The sequence below is a fragment of the Tyto alba genome, unplaced genomic scaffold, assembly GCF_018691265.1.
Source record: "Tyto alba isolate M040663 unplaced genomic scaffold, T.alba_DEE_v4.0 Super-Scaffold_5, whole genome shotgun sequence".
Classification (NCBI taxonomy): Eukaryota; Metazoa; Chordata; class Aves; order Strigiformes; family Tytonidae; genus Tyto; species Tyto alba.
In genome coordinates this window covers 2,389,865-2,410,365 of record NW_024881326.1, presented here as the reverse complement: position 1 = coordinate 2,410,365, position 20,501 = coordinate 2,389,865, and the positions used below count along the sequence as shown (strand labels likewise).

At 44.0% G+C, this 20,501-nt stretch overlaps 1 protein-coding gene across 3 annotated transcripts in view; it reads right to left on the bottom strand.

The window, feature by feature from the left end:
- LOC104368886 (pre-mRNA 3'-end-processing factor FIP1) overlaps nucleotides 1–20,501 on the bottom strand; it is a 29,075-nt gene extending 8,574 nt beyond the window's left edge. The window contains exons 1-13 of one of the 3 annotated variants that reach the window (XM_042807077.1): nucleotides 19,991–20,501; nucleotides 19,121–19,160; nucleotides 16,229–16,313; nucleotides 14,856–14,962; nucleotides 13,724–13,782; nucleotides 12,550–12,660; nucleotides 9,805–9,935; nucleotides 8,915–9,039; nucleotides 6,733–6,838; nucleotides 5,096–5,294; nucleotides 3,867–3,953; nucleotides 3,091–3,117; nucleotides 950–1,007 (exon numbers count right to left, since the gene is read on the bottom strand). In XM_042807077.1, the coding sequence (XP_042663011.1) occupies nucleotides 950–1,007; nucleotides 3,091–3,117; nucleotides 3,867–3,953; nucleotides 5,096–5,294; nucleotides 6,733–6,838; nucleotides 8,915–9,039; nucleotides 9,805–9,935; nucleotides 12,550–12,660; nucleotides 13,724–13,782; nucleotides 14,856–14,962; nucleotides 16,229–16,313; nucleotides 19,121–19,160; nucleotides 19,991–20,084 (1,229 nt within the window). In that variant the 5' untranslated portion in view covers nucleotides 20,085–20,501. The remainder of the gene's footprint in view (nucleotides 1–949; nucleotides 1,008–3,090; nucleotides 3,118–3,866; nucleotides 3,954–5,095; nucleotides 5,295–6,732; nucleotides 6,839–8,914; nucleotides 9,040–9,804; nucleotides 9,936–12,549; nucleotides 12,661–13,723; nucleotides 13,783–14,855; nucleotides 14,963–16,228; nucleotides 16,314–19,120; nucleotides 19,161–19,990) is intronic. The other 2 variants (XM_042807078.1, XM_042807079.1) reach the window with 2 other exon arrangements.

Below are 20,501 nucleotides of genomic sequence, written 5' to 3'. Positions count from 1 at the left end.
TAATCTAAATCTATCCTCTTTCAATTTAAACACCCATCACCCCTCATCCTGTCCCTATACCCCCTGACCCAGAGTCCCTCCCCCCCCTTTAGCCCTGGGAGGCCGCTCGAAGGGCTCCCCGGAGCCTTCTCTTCTCCAGGCTGAACCCCCCCAACTCTCTCAGCCCGGCCCCCCAGGGGAGCTGCTCCAGCCCCCCCAGCATCTCCGTGGCCTCCTCTGGCCCCGCTCGAGCAGCTCCGTGTCCTTCTGCTGTTGGGGGCCCCTGAGCTGGCCCCAGCACTGCAGGGGGGTCTCCCCAGAGCAGAGGGGGAGAATCCCCTCCCTGGCCCTGCTGCCCCCCCTGCTCTGGCTGCAGCCCAGGGCACGGGTGGGTTCTGGGTTGCGAGCGCACCGGGCTGGCTCACAGTCATTTTCCCCCCACCAACCCCCCCAGCCCCTCTCCTTGGGGCTGCTCTCCAGCCGCTCCTCGAGGGCCCAGCCTGGGTTTGTGCTGGGGATTGCCCCGACCCACGGGCAGGACCTTGCCCTTGGCCTTGCTGAACCCCAGGAGGTTTGCCCGGCCCCCCCTCTCCAGCCTGCCCAGGTCCCTCGGGATGCCATCCCCGCCCTCAGCGTGTCACCCACCACACAGCTCGGGGTCGTGGGTGAATTTGCTGAGGGTGCCCTCGATCCCACTGTCCGTGTTGCTGACAAAGACATTAAACGGCTCCGGGCCCAACCCTGACCCCTGAGGAACAGCACTTGTCACTGCTCTCCACTGGGACATCGACCTGTTGTCCACAATAATCTGAGTGTGACCATCCAGCCATTCCCTACAGACTCTGCCCTCACCCCCCCACCCCAGTCCAAGACCAGACTAAGAATTACTAGCACTGATTTTAGACCTGTCCTCCTCCCTTCCTCACTTCGGAGGAGCTGTTCCGATGGCTCAGCCCAGGTGTGGTCTTACCCATCCAAGGTTGGAATGAGGAGAGCTGGTGGTGGTGCCAGAGGAGGCGGGAACAACCCTAGACACAGAAGTGCAAGTCATCACAAAGATCTCACAGTTTGCCAGGAGAGAACAAGACTTCATCGCTGTTTACAGTTAAATGCAGTTAAAGCATCTTTTTACTCTAAACAAGGCACTGTTTGAAATGGAATAACCCCCTTAGGGTTGTATCTCCTACCAAAATTAGAGCCTTACAGCTGTATTACTTCTATAGGAGTATGGAAAGAAAAATAAAGGAAGAACTACCTTCTATTTTGGCTTACTTTAAACGTAAGATTCATTCAGGAGTAAACATTAACCCTTACATTCCTGCGGAAGACAGAAAAGCCTGGTTCTTGGGATGTAGACATGTTGCAAATACAGCAAAGGTTTTCTTGCTCCATTGATTAAAATGAGTAACTTTGTCTCTTACAAAGCATGTAACACAGAATTCACCAGGTTTTGTTTGTTTTTAAAGAAAGCCAATTTTCTGAGTACATAGACATTTAAAAATCATGAGAAGACGCAGCACCAACGATGCAGAGTTGTCTGACACTAAAAATGTTGAACACATTAAGAGTTATTATACCAAATCAAAAGGCATTATCTTCAAGAAAGTAGAATTAGGCAGAAGTTTATGAAGGCTGCTTCCAGAAGTGACATAAGCCTTGGAAGGCAAAGTCCTCAACCCTGACCAATCTCAAAGTGAGAGGGACACGCTGACTGCTCGTAAGGGAACTTCTTAAACTTGTATCCACAACTATAAGCAACCATTATTTCTACAGGCCAACAAGAACAGAATAACTACTCATTGGTTTGACTTTGCATAAAAACTCCCCAGTTTATTACTGAACAAAAAAAAAAAAAAAAAAAAAAAAAGGAGCAAATTGTACTCATACAAAGGCTAGGAGTCACCTAACTGTGGCCATTTCCATTGAAGGTAGCAGCTCCAGGTTCCTTTTCAAGTCAGTGGAGATTGAGCCACCATAGTCAATGAAACCACAGGACAATTCATCACCTCTCACTGTGAACACCTAAAATGGGTCACGGGAACTAGCAGCTGAGTGCTGCAACATCTACAGTCAAGATCAGTTTGCATCCAGTTTCGCTACAATACAGTTCTACTAAATCCAAGCTTACTATGAGCAGGTTCCTTCTAGTACAACAATGAAAACCAGCCCTGCAATATTACTGTACACTGAGAGAAGTATGAAAAGTGACATTTTAACAAGCACAGGAATGTTCTCAGCAGGGGGGATAGCCCAGTGTAGGTTTTCCCATATTTCCATTTGGGAAGCCCAGGGCAGAGCATGAACACAAAAGCACAGACACAAAAGCTGCGAATCGAGTCTGACGTGTCTGACACATAGTGAGGACAAGCACATCACATCCAAAGTCTGTGGTGCAGACCTTTTGCACGTACATGAATCAAGTGTAACACAGAAGCAGTGGCCCGACTGCATGCACATGGTCACCATCAGCCTTGGATTTTCCTACATACGGTGTCTGGTCAGAACGATCACTCCAAATGGACAAACAGTTAAATTTGTTTTCACTGGACCAGGCAAAATTTTCAGTAGGAAAAAAAAAAATATTATAGCTAGAGGAAACTCAGTTTCACAGTAGCTCTGAATTAGGTCCTTGACTTAGATAAAAGACTGGTTACTACATTTCTTTATTAGTATTCACCATCTCTACTTCACACCAGGAAGCAAAGGCTTCTGATGGAAACGGCATCTGTTCTGCTCAGTCTCACTCCAAATTCCTATACAAAGCACCAATTTGCCACTCAGACTTTTGCTGTGCAAATGCCGTAACAAGAACTAAGCCATCTGAAATCTAAGTGGCTTTTGCCATCTGAAGTTCTCCATTTCACTTTCTTGATTGGTCTTCACAGACAAAACAAGATAGCATTAAGAAGCCCTACAGATTATTTAGGTCCAAGAATGTAAGATAAGCAGCTGGAGTTCAGTGCTGCATTGGTGTTTATTAGCCTTAAATTAACTGTGCTCTAAAAGGAGTTTTGATGTCATCCTCTCTTGTGGTACTTAATCCCAACGCTCAGACAGGGCCATCTGTGTGTTCAGAATTGCTGCTGTTCTTAAGAACAAGTTAACACCTACCTGGGATAGGCCCGGGGGGCGGCAGACCTGGGGAAATAAACAAGCGAGCAAACCGGGTCAGGACAGCAGGCAAAGCATCTCCTCTCTGCACCTCAAGCTAAACCTAAAAGCACACTTTGAACAAATGTCACATATTTGAGCAAACAGACCAACAGAAAAATTGGTGCTATTAAGCAGTAACAAGCCTACAAGACTATTGTAATCTTCCTAAATTACGATCTCTTTACCTTTATAATCTAAGTATTGCTGCTCTTTTACACTGGAGAATTCCTTCTTCCAAGTGTCAACACACAACCAATTGATTTGGCCTTCAGAACAACTGAAGGAGCTGGAGAGGAGAACCTGCTGCAGATGCCAGTGTGTCCTTTTGCTTGTTTGTTGTTTTTTTTTTTTTTTTTAAACTTTAAAAAAAAATGTCAATCACATCTGCATAGTGAAATCAGACACCCTGGGTGGTAGCCAAAAGAAAGAGTGAACAATTTATCCTTTTTTTTTGCCAATCATTTTAATGAAAGGCAGTAGGAAAAGCTACCATGGTCCACCAGTAATGCTGTAATAATTCTCCTCAGATTAAAAGCGTTGACTGTATTTTTTATTCTGTATTTTCTGCATGTGGAGCCAGTGCAAATACAGGAGTTGCTGCATGACGTGCTCCGGGTGACTCCTCAGAAGTCTGGCTGCTGCCTACAGGACCAGGGAAAGCCCGAGTGTGGCCTTCCCTTCATCCTCAATGCACTATTTAAGCCAGAAGCAACAGGGGCACAGACACAACTCACGTTGGATCAGAAGATGCGCAGACTTCGTAGGAACTGAAGACAGAAAAATGTGCCTTAGGCCATGGCCAGTATGTCTGTAAACTTGCACTGGAAAGGGTCAACAGAAAAAACACCCTATGTCCCCTGGAAAAGGCCAAGACTACGCATATTTGGCCTTTTCAGTTGCAAAGTTCTTTGTTCTATCCACCAGTATTGCTCTATTTCACCTGGTGCCCAGAAAGTAGTGCTGGCCTCCATGTTGCAGATGCATTAAGAAACTTTGGGGAAACTGAGTTATTACACGTGCAGAAGAGGCAGTGAAACTGTTCTGTAACATGGTGCTCAAGACAACAAAGTAGAAAAAAAAATTGAAATTTTACCTCTGCTATTTCAATAGGCTTCAGGACTCAGCCTGTAACTGCAGGGGCAAAGGGCATTCCTGCAGGCACAGGGCTTATCTGACAGTGTCTTCTCAAGTGCCAAGTGCCCTCAGCACAATACAAACCCATCTGGTTATTGGTAAGAGCACGTGAACTTGCCATGTTGAGGACTGACCACACCCAATCAGGTAGAGACCCATGGTAAAGACCTCATTTATATTTTGCTTTTAAAATGAAGCACTGCTCTAATGTCAGCACTGGACACTAGACTCTTGCAGCAGTAAGAGCCATCCTGCAGTGGCAGTTGGTACAATAAAATGCAAAGAAACCAACACAGAAAGACACAAATCTTGGTACTTCAAGGCATAAACCAACCAAGAACTGACCTGGAGTAGGAAGAAAGCTGCTTGTTAGAGCTGCTGTTGCAGAATTGCCAATTGCAGCAAAATGAAACATCTTTCCCTTGAAACATCTGCAATCTGTCATAGTCAGACAGGATCCTGAACTAAACAGCCTGCTCATCTGACACAGGACAGCAATTTCTATGTTCTTAGCTTCCTCCACAGCTAAACAGAAGCTCATTTCTTCACATTTATCAATAAAGCAAACAGATCAGTAGCACCCAAAGGCTCCCTCACAGAAACAAAGCCTCAAGTTTTTTTCAACAGCTGCCATTTTTTAAGTATTCAAAGGTAAATGTTAAATAGGCTGACGGAGACACTGAACAAAGATTGTCCAGGTCTAAAGACCTGTTCCCTGATTGCTCAACCGTCCCATAGTATTTCACGATTAAACCTTTGACTCGCTCCAAGCCGTGGACATCCTAACTTGCAGCCTCAGACTGCCACATATTGCTGCGTAAACACCTACCTGGCGGATGCAGGGGAGGTGGAACAGAAGTAACTGGTGGAGGAGGGTGGAGGAAGTGTGGTGGAGGTGGCCCAGCGAGCGGGGGAGGCGGTGGGCCTGCTGGTGGTGCAAACGGCTGTTGCTGAGGTGGCTGTTGGGGCTGTGATGGCTGCTGGGGCTGTTGTGGGGGTTGTGGCTTACTTCCGTGGTCTCCAAGGACCTTAGAAGGCAGAGGAAGGAGAAGAGAGTATTTTAATCTCTTTGCTCCTGCAGCTAGGACCTCACTGCGCTGGCACAAAGGGAGCATATCACCAGAGCAGGCAGCACTGCGATACCTGGAAAGACCAGGCTACACTATACCCAGGGGATAACCTCTCTGGGGAGGAGGAAGGATGGGTGATCAAAGCAATCAATATGCTTAGCAAGGTGTCTTCTCTTATGCAGAACAGTGGCGAGACCGAGTTCTAGCTGGATACACAACTATGCAGGAGAGTTGACATTTTAGTGCTATGAACAACTTCTGTTCATGGGAACTGCCACTGATAGAGGCTTCAGATTAAAAGCTGCCATAGTTCAAGGTGACACAGTAGTGCTTTGTTTTTTTTTTTTTTTAAACCCAATTTATCTTTCCTGAGGGCAGCAAGAGGCCAAATTCTGCTCTAGATTGTGCACACTGTCAGACAAAAGCAGGCCACCTACCCACCACTGCTGAAGGAATGATCAATAGGCAGAGATACCAGAATGACCTGGAAATACAGGTATCAATGCTTGTAAGTGGGAGGAACAACAACCATTTCCCAGCAAATTCCTTCTCTCAGGCAAACTCTTTTTTGACCCACTGTTGGCAAAATTTGGAAAACTGACCACTAAAAAAATAAACAGACGACAAAAACACATGTGAAAACAAAACCAGGAATTACATCTAGACAGGGGAAAGATTCCATATTTGGTTGTGGGTTTTTTTGGTTTTTTTTTGGTGAGTTAGTAGTGGTTGGTAGGAAGAAGGTGGTTAAGAGAAGAGTTCTCAACAGATGGCCCTCAAACCCTACACACAGCACCTTCCTACCTAGAAGCCAACCAGGACATTATGGTCACACACCGGACACACATGATCAGAACTGAGTCCAGTTTCAGACCCCAGGCTTTTATTTCTTATAAGGGACAAGATGAGGTAAGACAGGCCTGCCCTAAGTCTGAAGTGTGGGCTGCATCTAATGACGCTTAGACTAAGCATTACTTCACATTAAAGAGAAACACAAGCCCCAAGTAGAAGTCCTCCCCTCCAGAACTGGAGATTCCAACCCGACAGCGGAGGGGAAGGGAATAATCCACATAAGAGCCTCCCAGCTACACACCCCAAGGAATAATGCGGGAGAGCTGCTGAGGAAAGGAACTTGGGCCTTACCATTCAGACGGGAAGGCTAATCTTTGCAGAACAATCCCTAGCTCCTAGCAAGGTACAGCTTTTAACACAGAAGTTAATTCAACCTGCAGAAGGGAACGATGCATGCATACGTCTCGGTAGGGTCGATGTACTGCCTACTGCTTTGCAGACAGAAGCAGTGACACGGGAGGTCAGGAACACACAGACATTTGCTCAGGGCTCACTAGGAGTGCAATACAATCAGAAATTTGTCAAGATGGAGCAAAACATTTACCTGAATTGGGTTTTCCTCAGAGGCATGCTTATCACGACGTCTTCCTTCTACTCTCCGAATTGTGCCTGCCTGGCCACCGATCACATCAATCGTCCCACCCAGCTTCCTAGTACAAAGCAGATGTATCTTTTTAGGCTCAAAGACATGAGAAGGAGAAATTTTCCCCATCATTAGTCGGACTTCTCTTGTACATTCTTTTCCACCAGGGAAAAAGTCTCCAGAGGCAGCGCTCACATTGGACAAGAAGTGAATGAGAAGTCTTTTTTAACTTGTGAGCAATTTGAGCTTTGCTTGCAAGGGTGAGTTAGGTCTCTGAACACCCAGAAACATGATCCAGAGAATCACCAAGTACAGGTGCAGTAACACAGATGGCACACTCTGGTTCAGAGCTGAAATCCTTTACTCACTGTCCAGGTTTGAATAGTCATTACCACAGCAGGCTCAGGGAAAGCAGAGGATATTTACCAGAAGAAGCCTGTAATGTTGTCAGCCCAGATTTTTCCTACCTTCTGTCTAGTATTCCCAGTGTTGCTGATACCACTGAAGTTATTTACAAATCAGATTCTCGACACTTACTAGCCTACCTCCCCGAGGTCTACTCTGTTTCTATTAAAGGTAAAAGTTTTGCCACTGCCTTCAATGAAATCAAGGCTAGATCCTTGAAAAAAAAAAAAAAAAATGTAGCCAAGAAACAGTTCTGTCTTTGCACCAGTGGACATCAGTCACAGAACCTACAACATTCCATGTTTTTTTGTCTCCATACCCAGGTCACTCTTAGGGGTAGAACGTTTTTATAGGAGCTCATTGTAAGGTCACCACAAGTAATGGTTTGTGAGAGAGGAGCACCCCAACTGAAGTTTAAGCATCCCTCATCCTATATCCACGCCATGATTGATTTGGGTACATATGGCCTTAGACATCTCTTCCAGCAGTTAGGATAGAAAAACGTCAGCACTTTTCCAAGTGAGACTGCAGAATTTTCTATCTCAGTAGGAAATTTAGACAAAGTGGATATAAAAATGCTGGCTAGTTGGTGAGTTAAAGTTTGCTCACTGAAATCTGCTCACTTTAAGAACAAAAAAACCCCGAACAACTCATTGCTGAGCCCATTGGTTTGATGCTGCTGTGGTGTACAGAGATACTCGTTCTGGTCCTGACCAAAAGCTCTGCTGCAGGAATAGGATCTTGTGTGTCAGTACTTTCAAAACTAGACTGAAAGTTAAAATGGACAAAACCAGTACAGTCACAGTAGCATCAGCTTACTTTGCAGTGGTGTAAATTTTCAAAAATCTCATGAGATATGCATAACAGCTGCAAACAAACCTGACTGCATTTGATGCACTATGAAGGGGGACAGAAATGCCACCAAAGTGCTTACGTGCAAACAGACTAAGTAGAGCTTTAAAGCTTATACTTGAAACATACAGTTGGTTCCCAGACAAATTGGAAAGTTAGAATGCAAGACTGATTTCTGCAAGACAGTTGTGCAAAATATGCAATGTGAATAAAGCAACAGAAACACCAAGATCCCAAAGCTCTGGCTCTTCTGGTTTTACATACCTTTGTTTTTCTGAAGCTTTTGATAAAAACCCATCAACCTCAGAAGGTCAAAGTGGTTTTCCCAGCAGCAGCTGCCAATCAGAATGACTCAATTGTTTTGCTTTGTCCAGCCTGGTGGATCCTCTCTCTCATTGGTGAAAATAACTAATTAGTGTGCATCAAGCAGCGTAGCACACAGGTTCAGAAACTAATAGCTCCTCTTATCAGCTGCCAAACATGTAATCCGCTTCCACTTAAGGAGGCACAGATTAACATCGTGGGAGTAAGAATAAGCCAAGTAAGCACAAGCAGCCAGCAAAGTAAACCCTCAAAGCTGAGATATTTGCCTTGTTTTTTCACTCCCAGAGATGTGTCCCTTCAGCTGGCATACAGTTTCCCTCCCTGTGCGGTGCTATACTGAGAATATTGCCAGGAGAGATAAATGTGTAGGGAGGGGTTGCACAACCCTCAGGAGCACACTGCTGAAGACAGTAGTTCATGAGTGACCACAGTAGCCTCCTGTGAAGTTTAAAAGCTGCTTCTGTTTCAGGCTTGAGGAGATTCAGATAAGGCCCGGGTGGATCCCAGCTACCCCTGTGAAGAACACAGTGCACCCAGGCTTTATGTCTGCATCATCTCTTACCTATTAGGAGGAGGCCCAGCCTTCATGCGTCCTCCCACCAGAGCCAAGAAGTCTGTTTTGAATTCTGTTTTGATGATGTTGTTTTCCACTTCTTTTTCAGCATTTCCTGTTCTACCTTGCTGAACCTGTGGAAGGCAATATGTAACACAGCTTTAATGCCCTTGCTTTCAACTGAATGCAGCATCAGAGACTAATCCTTAGCAAAGAAAAAGGTCTCCCCTGAGGAACAGTCACAGAGCTTTTGCAAAAAAGCAACCTGTTCTTCAGTCAAGGTGGCAGACATCTCTGTAAACTAGCTGGCTATTCCAGCCTCAGCCTGCTGTCCACTGTCTCCTGTCAGAAATCCAAAAGTTTATTAATCTCATATCCTTTTTCATATAGTCCTTAAATCAAAACTGGAAGTAGTAATACTTGCTGAATTGACTCTTTGGCTGAAGTTCTGATTAACAGCTGTTAGCCACCTGATGGACTCCTGCAGAGGCTGGATGGCCCAAGCAGTCACCAAAAAGGCAGCCACACCAGTCAACAGCAACAAGCAAAACAGCCATGGCTGCCCAGCTCCCCTCTCTACACTGCTCGTATCCACAGGATCTTCCAACCAGACATCCCTATAGCTGAGTGGCCTCACAGTCAACTGGAAATTCACTCAAGTCTCGCTCCTGTAGTGGTTCAAACCTGCCAGGCAGCTGGAACTGTTTGTTCCATAGAGAAACAATTTTTAGCAGAGATATTTAACATTTAAAGATACATTTTTGTATTTCTCATCACTGAAAGGAACAGAGAACAGTTAGGTGTTAAGGCATCTTCTGCTCTTGTACTCTCACCTCTGTGATTAAAGAAACAAACCCCAGTTTTATGGTAGCCATATACAGGAGTAACATGTCACCTACCGTGATCTTATTTTCGGTGGTGATGGGAGGAGCAGGATCCAGGCCAAGCTGAAGCCGTCGCTGCTTTTCACAATAAGCTTTCCATGTTTCTTCATTGAATCCATAATTGAAATAATCAGAAAGATCAGCACCTGAAAAAGGCAGCAGAAGTTAACATAGGGATTCTAGCAACTTACAATCCCAAACTGCCCTTTAACTGCTTAAATGAAGAATTAAAACCCCCCCAAAATCTTATAGAGAGCCCAGCTTACTCTTCATTTCATTCTGTCAGAAAGCTGCAGTGGGCCACAGCAGAGATGGCTGCATCTTTCAGGAGGAGGGCAACTACAGCCTGAACAGCAGTGGGACAATTCGGGACACAGAATACAGCAGGTATGCAGGCTTTTAAAAAGAGATGCTTGCAACCACTTACTCACCAACTGGATTTCTTCAGACCGGTTTCTTGCAATTGTCCAACTGAGTGCTGGGGAGAGCACAGGAATGACTGTTCCAGCTACCACCACAAAAACCAGGATGGTGCCACAGAACCTTTTTCTTGGTAGAGCTAAGCCAACACCTTCTGCTCCTGAACATCACTGCCCTTTTGAGAAGAGATTCTGAGACTCACCCATTTCATGAAACAGGGCTAAAGTGGAAGTTTTTTATTGATATGTCTCAGACGATACAAGTAATTACAATTCAGCCATGCTCCTAACTACAGCCTTCCAAGACTGTTATCTTACTTGACAGTCTTCTGTGAAAAGTGCCAGTTCAGCATGAGCACCTCTGAGCAAGGTGGCCACAAATTGCTAGCCAAGAAAACGTAGATGCAGAGGAACAAACAGCTGCAACTAACTCCATGAGGCACACCTCGCAACAGGAAGAGAGCCCTGCTGAGGTGTCCCTCAGACATCCCCCTTCACAAGGGTAATCCCAGACAGGCCAATTTTAAACCAAGGAGCTGATACATAAATGCTAAGCAAAACACTTTGATGATGCTGAGCTTGGATCTGTACAGTGAGGTTTATCTTCTAGGTAGGCTGCTCTTCCTGCTGTACCACCCAAATATGCAAATTGCACCAACACAGACTCAGCAACATAACATTTACATATCTGTTTTATCAGCCTATATTTCAGCCCTCTATCAGTTCTTCCACACTGTATTTCTTCTTCCTCTCCCTCACTCAAAGAGATACCAACTTGCTGAACAATTAAAGGATATAAACCTGAAAGGCTCTTGAGTAACAAGCTACTTGTCATCTAAAATAAACTCACAGGCCACGCATCTCTGCAGATATCTCCCCTCTATTTGTACTTCAACACTGTTTTAAGGCTAGCCAGCTTCACTGTGGTTCAGGGATGTCAGCATGATCACGATTTCCATGCTTTATCTCTGAACTTCACTTCATTGTTTTCCCTCTAACTTATTTCCTTCCTAGCCCCCCCCATTTCTCACTTCACAGTCAATGGGAAATCCCCTGCAAAAGAAAGGTGACGTTTTCTATTATGTCTGTACTAGCTACTATTCATCAGAACATGCTCCAGTGCTGGTTTGATACCACGACACGTCAATGCAGTTATTAGAACTGTTATGTACACTGATGCCCTTCCTTTCAGGTGGGCAAGGGATACCTAAAATATACCACAGACAACCTTATAAAAGCACTACTTACTCAGCACAGCAATATTTCTGAAAGATAAATAAAGTACAGGGGCTGGGGCAGGGAGAATAATTATTTCTGAGAAGAAGCAAGGGGATTTTTTGCTTCAGTTAACATTTCATCATAGCATGTTTTATGAGTCTAACACAGCAAAAATTTGGATCTCTCTGGTTTCTTCATTTACTTTTGTATCCAATGCAGATGAAAAACAGAAGTTTATTTGTAGCATCCTACAGCTGTCACGCAAGAGTCGCTTCTGAGTAGAAATTTCCCTGATGCTAGTGAGGAAGACAAACGAGACCATGTACATATTAAAACTTGCTGTGCAAGGTACTATTTGTCTGGACACAGTCTAGATAATACTGTCCAGAAGAATTAAGTAGGGACTGCTCACTCACAGTTAATGCACCTAGGGGCAGAATCTAGCAAAGAATTAGGCAATGCAGTTTTTTTAAGAGAAAAATTCTAGCCTTTCTTGTCAGAGTAGACAGTGTTTTCCTTCCTTTTATTCAATTGTTTGCAGCAGGAGAGTTCAAGAGAAAAAGATGGCTTTTCTATCGTGACAAGTGCTCAAGTGGTAACTCCCAGCAGCACTGCCCTCTGTGAGGGGTACTTTCCTGCAGAAGTGTGGACATCCCCAGGACCAAATGAGATGCACGGGGAAGACTCTAAGCTCAGCCATGGTGACACAGCAGAAGCAAGCTGCTTCACAGGAAAAAGAGACCACACATCATCAACAGTCAAATCTTGATCCTACTCCATTGACTTTAATGCCAACAAACGTTATTGTACTGATACCAGTGCAGTATTTTCTGGAACTAGGGAATTAATAAAACAGAGCATTAAAAAAAAAAAAAAACATTTGTTCTCCTTAGGAAAGTTAAATTAATAGAGTAAATGCAACCCAATTTTAGGTAGAAGCATAGCTTGGTCAATCAGTAAATGTCACTGATTGCCTAGACACGCATCAGAGGCTGAGCAATACACGTTGTTCCAACTTCCCTGTTCCCTGGCAGCAACGAACGGACAGAAATTAAATGTGAAATTAAAGAGAGACAACTAAAACTGCAGAAAATATTTACCACAAGAAACTGTGAAGCCCCACCTGGTTTCCTCCATGGTTTATCTTCAAATGAATCTAAATCCACTTCTATAACAGGCAATCCATTTATATTCCCCGCAGCATCTAAGTCAATACCTTTGGGCTGCAACTTGGCTTTGGAGAAAGAGAAACCATTACTCCTTTTAATGCAATGCCTTTAATCTACTAATTTGCTGAGCAAATTACTCCAGTCAAAAATAAAGCGCTACTGTGAATTTATTGCTGGCTTTATAGCACGTAGGTAACCACAATCAACTTTTTAATAAAATTTTTTCAGTCATTCTGTAAATAAATAGCTAGCGTGTACAGCACTTGCAGTTGAACAGCAGAGAAGCAAATTCAACTCTGATTGGTACTACAGAGAAACAAAGTAAATTGTTAGAGCATCCATGAAATTTACCCCAAATGAAAAAAATTTCATTTTCTCCCCAGGCAAAATATTTTTTTTCTCTCCCAAGATACACACATTTTCTCATAAGAAGAGACTTTTTCAGGATCAGTCTTAAGTGGACTGTGTACTAACTGGAGACAACAAAAATCTGTCAGGTACAGAATTTTCAAGGGGAATTTGTTCTTATTTTCTCAACCAGAAGATAAGTCATCTGCAGTAAGAAATTAATGGAAGGAAGTATATGAAGCCCATGAAAGGACTGTCTCACGTGTGAGGAAGGACAGAACCCAAGTCTCATTATACACTATAAACTAAACTGAATGGTGGGGAAGATTTGATCTGAAGAAATATGCATAGCTGATAGCCAAGGCCAGAGTTTGTTTCTTTTAGTATCTTACACTGAAAGTTGCTCAGTACACTGACCGCAGAGTTAAAGTTCTTCTCCAGGCAGTTAGAACGTTTGACCCCAGTGCAACAATACAGTTTAAAAATATTCTGGGTTTTTTAACTATAAAATTAATAACCAATGCATTTTTTTCTCGGTTAAATAGAATTAGAATCACTTTGTTCAGTGATGGGTAATTAAATCATTCCATTGCACCCTGGACTCTCAGACTGTCCTAGGAGTGCTTATCATTAGGAAATGTGCTTACTGTTCCTAGTTTAAGTAAGATGCACTAATTTTATATCCTTCCAAACAGAGACCAAGATTTGCAGCTGCTGCAGCTGTCAGTGCCAGATAAGTGAAATACTGCAAAAGGTGAAGGATAAAAATAACAGCAATACCTGAAGCAGATGCTCCATAGCCTCTACCCGTTTTTAAGTTTAGATTCATAGGAGTTCCCCTATATGGAAAAGAATCACTACATTGGTATTTGAACAAATTACTTGGTTGAAGATTTTCATGAAAAATATATTCAAGCCCTGACATCCTTCAGAAGATGCTTAGTTCACTTGGGTTTACTCATGCCTCACTACAACTTTTAGTACTAAATCTCAACACCTTAAAAGTGAGATTCATTTGCCACGTAAATTCCTCTAACCCTACAGAAACCCAGAAAACACATTTACTGACCAACAACAGAACACAAGAGGATTGTCTTGAATGTGAAGGGAAGGGTTATTTCAAAGAGTGGTAGTTATCATTCTGCCCAGGAACTTAGTATTTAATTGGAACTGAAGAACATGGAAATCATAGCTGTGCAGAGATCGCAGAATGAGCAGAGAAAGGTAGAAGAAGCAGATTTCGAAAGGGATGTCTGCAAAAATCTGGTGAGCTGCTAACGGATGAAGCATTGCTAGTCAGAGTAATCCATCAGACTGAAACCACCTCTACAACAAGAGAAGGAAATTATCCATAAAGTGGAAAAATTAGAATATGCTGCAAAGCACATGCAAGTTGCTTAATAGAAAGGCTACTAGCAGCAAGCAAAAATGCTGTCTTTATTATTTTTATTCAATGCAAATTAGGTAGAATTTTGTCAGTGACATGATTTCCTGGTTTGCAAATCCAGCCTCACCATTTCTGAGTCATGAAAAAAATCAGACAGGGGAAAATTAGTAAACTCACATCTTATGCAAATTCTTATCAATTCAGATATTGGTTCTTAAAGTTTTCACAGATGATGAGTTAAATGTAACTTCCCACCTTTGAGTTCGCTCGATGAAGCACAGTAATTACCTGGTTAATTTTCCAACAGCAGACTTATGAATTAACATTCCTATCTTATAGATGGATTCTCCAACAAGCAATCGCAGGACAGAGCCGCCCATCAGCTTCCAATCCCATTTCAGTGCTCTACCCGTTACTCCCATGCCTCCCAGAAGACAGATCAGCTTTAATCCCCACTTTCAATCCCAATCAACACTCCAGAGCTACCTCAGATCAAAAACTGACACCCTCATCAACAATACATACATGTACGATGGTGCTCCCGTTTTAATGTTGCCAATAGTAACTTTCACGTCATCATCATCACTGTCGCTATCGCTGTCATCTTCATCATCTTCACCACTCGGAAGGGCCTAGCAACAATGAAAGCACAAAGGAGCTCATTAATACATAGAACTGGTAAATCCCCCAGGACAGTAAGCTAAATCTTACAAAACTTGATATGATGAAGGACTATTAGAAAGAATGATCCTGATATAAAGACAAAACTTTCTACTGCACTCCAAGACTATACAAAGCTGTCTCTGGAGGCAAAAACCATGGAAGTAACCAACCTTCAACCTAAACGGACAGGTGCCCACTGCTATGTCCTCTGAAGAAGTGACTTTACATAAGAATCAGATTTCTGAAGATGGGGAAGGTTTAGCTCGGTTCTAAGAATTTAATCACGTCCCACAGTTCCTCTCCCCTACTTTTTTTGAAAGAGCTAGGGCTTTTCTAACACATCTCTTTCACAGGCCCATAGTGAGAGTAGACACTCACAAAGAAAAAAATCACCAAAACACGTTCACCAGGCTTCACCCAAGAACCTTGGTGCAAAAATCCTCTCATCATAACTTTTGTGGTAGGAAGCTGCCGAGGAGCTTGGCGTAGTTACCACAATCAGTCCCCGACTCACTGTATTTTACATAAGAACTTTACAGCTGCGATCTGACTCCAGCGCTGCACCACTGCTGGAGCACAAAAGCAAAGGAAGTCTTCCAGACACTCAGCAGTGCAGCTTTGCAAGATGCACAAGCTGAATTAACACCTCACCACTGCAAAAGGGTATGAGGAAGTTGTTCCTAACCCTCCCTCCTTTTCCACGGCACACGGGTTTGTGAGAACTCTGCGTGAGCCCTCTTGACAGACCACAGTGGCAAAAAATAAACCCATCAAAAAGACTTGAGGAAGAGGAGGTAGAGAACCAAGCCTCCTCCTACTCTTTCAGCACTGAGCCACTAGACTGCATTCTAAGAGGTCTGAGCCTGAATCAAAACGGGTCCCCAGCCCAGTGTTTCCCTTATTTTACTGACCCTTGAGAAGTCATGATAAATATTAAGCTGGAGGTTACATCATGTTCTGCTTTTCCTGCTGGGCTGCAGCATCAGAGCCCTCATCTGCCTCTTTGGTGAGCATCAGTAATACTTAGATCGGGGTTCACTACCCACTCCACAAGGTAGGTTGAGAAGAGAAGCCTGTTGCTGTAGTTAGCATTGGGAATTGACTACCAGTACACTCCTACAGTACAAATATAACATGTTAGGCATTACCAGCATCTTTACACTTACATCTTTTTATCCACGAGTATTGGGAAGCACAAAAATAACTACGTCTACCATTTGCAGTGGAACACGTACATGTTGTGACATCTCTCGGTCTTCATTGCTGACAGGCCGGTTCTCCTGAGGAGCATCTTGCAAAGGATGAGAAGATTCTGCATGTCTAGTAAATACGACAGAGAAAAGAAAGTGGACAAGCCCAATCTAGACATTCACCTATAAATATTTCTAAAGCATTCATCCAGGTGACTTGCATATAATGGCTTTACTCATGTAGCGTGTTTATTCTGCTGGCAGTTAGCTCAACTATACAACAAAAAATTAATCATCCTTGCTTGGCTTTGCTTTTGTTGGAAAGAATCATTTTAGTGCTTCCAGAGGGCGCTCAACAGACAGCATGGCTGCCTACCCAAACACCACTCAACAGCTAATACATAAGTGGGAGCTCTAATAGCTTTCAGCTTTGGTTCAGCACAATTAAGAGGAACAAAATCATAACAAGCAAAACTTCATCTTGTCCTTACGGATGCTAATAATTATATTTAGTAAGCAGCAAGGGCACCTGTCCCGTAGAAATTAAGGAATAAATGATTTTAGTGTTTCTACAAATAGCTTACATTAATGAGTAGTTAAAATTCAAAAAGACAGATAATTATCCACCCAATCTTCTAATTCATTACTAATTAGTCCTAATGCAACAATGGGCAGGCTCAGATTTACCTCCAACTGAAGAGTTCATACAAATATTAACATTGGTTATTGCATTAGCCAAGCAAGAATGTCAAATTGGTATACGCATGCTAGAAAAGAGTATGCTAAGTGTTACAGAACTAAAATACAAAGAGAGATTGCTTTTCTCTAATCTCATAGGTAAAACTTAGTAGAACTTAAAAATAATTCTGGCCTTTCAAAGGAGACTATTAGAATAGCCCAGGAAACCCAATTCTCTACCAGTACTTTGTGGAGACATTGCTATTAATATAAAAACCCCATGTCAGTTAATAAACATATACAAGATTACCTTCAAAAAGAAACATACATATCACCTAACAGAATCTTAACACTGGTCAGATTAAGGCCATTTCAGAGGCAGCAGAAAAGGAGGCAACAAACAAGTAAGCCAAAAGATCACCCTAATGCAACTCAGCAAGAAGTTACTGAGCATAAAAAATAAGAACAAACGAGCAAGAACAATTTGAGCAGCTACTGAAGCTCCCATATTAGAAAAGCCCCATGTACAAAGAAATTCAACAATCGAGCCAAGATCAAAAAAAAGGGATGAAGGTTCAGCAGCTAACCGAGGAAGCAACAGGTCCCATTTTCACCAAGTTCCTGGAGTAACAGCTGAAGGCACCTTAAGTTATAAAAAGCAGCCAAGATGTCTAAGGGAAAATCAGCCTCTAAAAGTATTTCAAAGCTGAAGACATAGGCTATTACATAAGGACCAAAAGATGTACCACTGGAGAAAGTCTCACAGACAGCTCCAAAACCTTTTGCATTTTGTTTGCCAAATCTAAGCGGCTTGTAACATTAACCTCAACCCCTGAATTTTCTTAAGAATCCAAGATGACTGAATTAAGGAAGAGTGACAAAGTATTACCTTCAGCTTCAAGTCACAAGACGTATCTGTGGGTGCGCATTAAAATTTATGAATCGGAGTTCAAATCAACATTTGCTAAGTAACAGTCATTCCCTAACCTGTTTGCTTCGCAGGAATGACCAATATGACAAGTCCACAGCCATCATCTGCACGCAAAAAATGCTGCAGCTATTTAATCCCCCCAGAATGCCAACACACCCTGTGCACTGCCGACGTAACAGCATCCTGTGCAGACTGCTAGTATTTAATACATCCTTTAGGCTAAGGAATGGTAATGGATCCTGCATCCTGCACTACACTGATTTCTGCTTCATGAGTAGAGACAAATACTCTAGACAAGCCAGCAATGTAACCCTGGAGCTGCAGCCACTGACAACATAGCAAACAAAGAGTCATTTTTCTTAGAACATCCCACAGCTCTTCATTTAGGAAGATTTTCATTGTGCAACAATGAGAAGGAAAAAAAAACCCAAGGGGAAAAAAAAAAAAAAAAAAGAGCTGGCATGACTGCTAATACTCTTCCTTCATATATCTTACAGTTATTAGAGACAGTTGATGGAAATTCAGATTTTTAATCCTGCTCGTTAAGTAAAATTACAGATCAAAGTAGCAAGGAAATTTACTGCTAACATGTATAAATGTATCTAAACCAAAAGCTGTTCCTTCTCTCAAAGCTCATTTGGTGTTTTTAAGGTAACAATTTACCAAGTTGCCTAAAACTTGTTTTTGAAAACCACGTTACATTTAAAAATAGCAAATAGATAATATTTCTGCTGAGAGAAAACGCTGCTGGTGCAAAACACACTGCTTCAAATATAGGGGAGTTATGATCAAGGACAGACAATACTTCCCATACACAGAAAGCAAACCCCATCATTGAGTTGTCCCCAACACTTCTATCTCAAAGACTTACCCAAACCACACACTTCACACATCTCATGAAATCTGTTGATTTGGTCATGTCAACATTTTAACCTAGGTTCAAGGTTTTTAGCTTTTCCAGGCTAAAGCACAGGCCAAGGTTTTACCAATGCTAGGCCAGCAAAAAGGGTGCCTCAAGGCACCATTTTTCCCAGGGAATTAAACTGGAAAATAGATCTGATTTAAAACCAACTGGGGGGGTTGGGAAAAAGGGTTAAAAGTTGTTTTTAAGTCAAATCAGTTGCTTGATCCAGTTCACCTTCCAAATCCATAAATGCTGTGCCAATCCAAGTGTGGCAGCTGGGGATGACCCCATGGGATGGGAAAAGGACACGCTGCTGTTTCTGGCAACAGCGTTGCTCTAAAGCATTCACGAAGCTATGCTCAATGTGGCTTGATCTTCTTTGCAGCATATATTGTTATAATGAATAATCAGCCTACAGACTCACCCAGAAATTGGTCCATCTTCCTGCTTACCAGTGGTGTCATCTGCAAAAATAATAATAAAAAAAAAATTCAAGAAAAAAAAGCTAAATTTAAGTACAAAAGCTACAATTAAGTGCAAGCTACAGAAATACCTAGTAGTGCCAAGGCACTATAAACCCTATGTTCTCTTTTCAACAGGGTTCAACTAGAAAATGGAGCAACTGAAAAAAAAGCAAAAAACAAAACCCAACAACCAAAACCTATCCGCAGAAGTGAAGTCTCACACCACTGACAGAACAAAATTCAAAATATATATCCAAAGTTTCAGAGCTGAAGGAGTAAAGGCAAACATCACATAAGGAACTGAAGTCAGCTGTAAAGGTCTTCATATGGACTTTTAACATGCCAGGGATGAAGACTGATAGAAGTATTCAGCTGGCAAGTCTAGGAGGACAAAGATGTTTAAAGAAAGTCCTCCACTTTTTCCTAGACACTGACACGCATCAGTCCCCTCTTAGCCCAGGGGAATCACCTGCATCTATCAGGTGAATAAGACTTGGATGATTAGGAAACTGAAAGCATAACAAAGCATCGCGTTAACCGCTTTGCAGCGCGGTATTATTGTTAAAAGGACAATAACCCCACACATATCCACTCACACCCACCCCCCCCCCAAAAAAAAAAACCAAAACCAAAACCAAAACAACCTAAGAAACAAAGCAGCTGAAGCGCCGGCCCCCAGAGGGAGGACCCCACATCCCCCCCACACCCCCCTCAGCCCGGGGGCGGCCCTGAGGCGGGGTCGGGGGGGGGGATGCTGAGGGGGGGGTGATGGCGGCCAAGTGCTTCGCGTTGCCCCCGCCCCGCGCGGGCCTGGGCGCGGCGGTACCTACCCCCGTAGAGCCAGTGCTCCTCGTCCTCCTCCGCCTCCAGCGGCGCCGCGCCCGGCACGCCGCCCGCCGCCGGCGGCTCCAGCTCGGTCGCCATGGCCGCCGCGCCCGCGGGGCTGAGGGGGGGGGGGGGGGGGGAGCGGGACGCCCCGAGCTGCCCGCCCTCCCCCGCGCCCGGCAGCAGGAGGAGGGAGGAAGGAGGAGGAGGAGGAGGAGGAGGAGAAGCGGCGGCGGCCGCCGGGGGCCCCGCTAAGCTCCCGCCGGGGCCTGAGGCGAGGCGCGCATCCGCTGCGGTCGGCACGGGGCGGGGAGGTCCGCAGCCGCCGAGGCCGCCGGGCTAACGCGCCGCCATTGCCCCTTTCTGTGGGTGCTGCGGGCGGGGAGGCGCGGAGGAGGGCGAGAGACCCCCCCCCTCGCCCTCCTCCTCCTCCTCCTCCTTCCCCCTCCCGGCGCGGGGGCCGCGGCGCCGCGCGCTCCGCCGGTACAAAAGGCGCCGGGCCCGGGACAAGCGGCG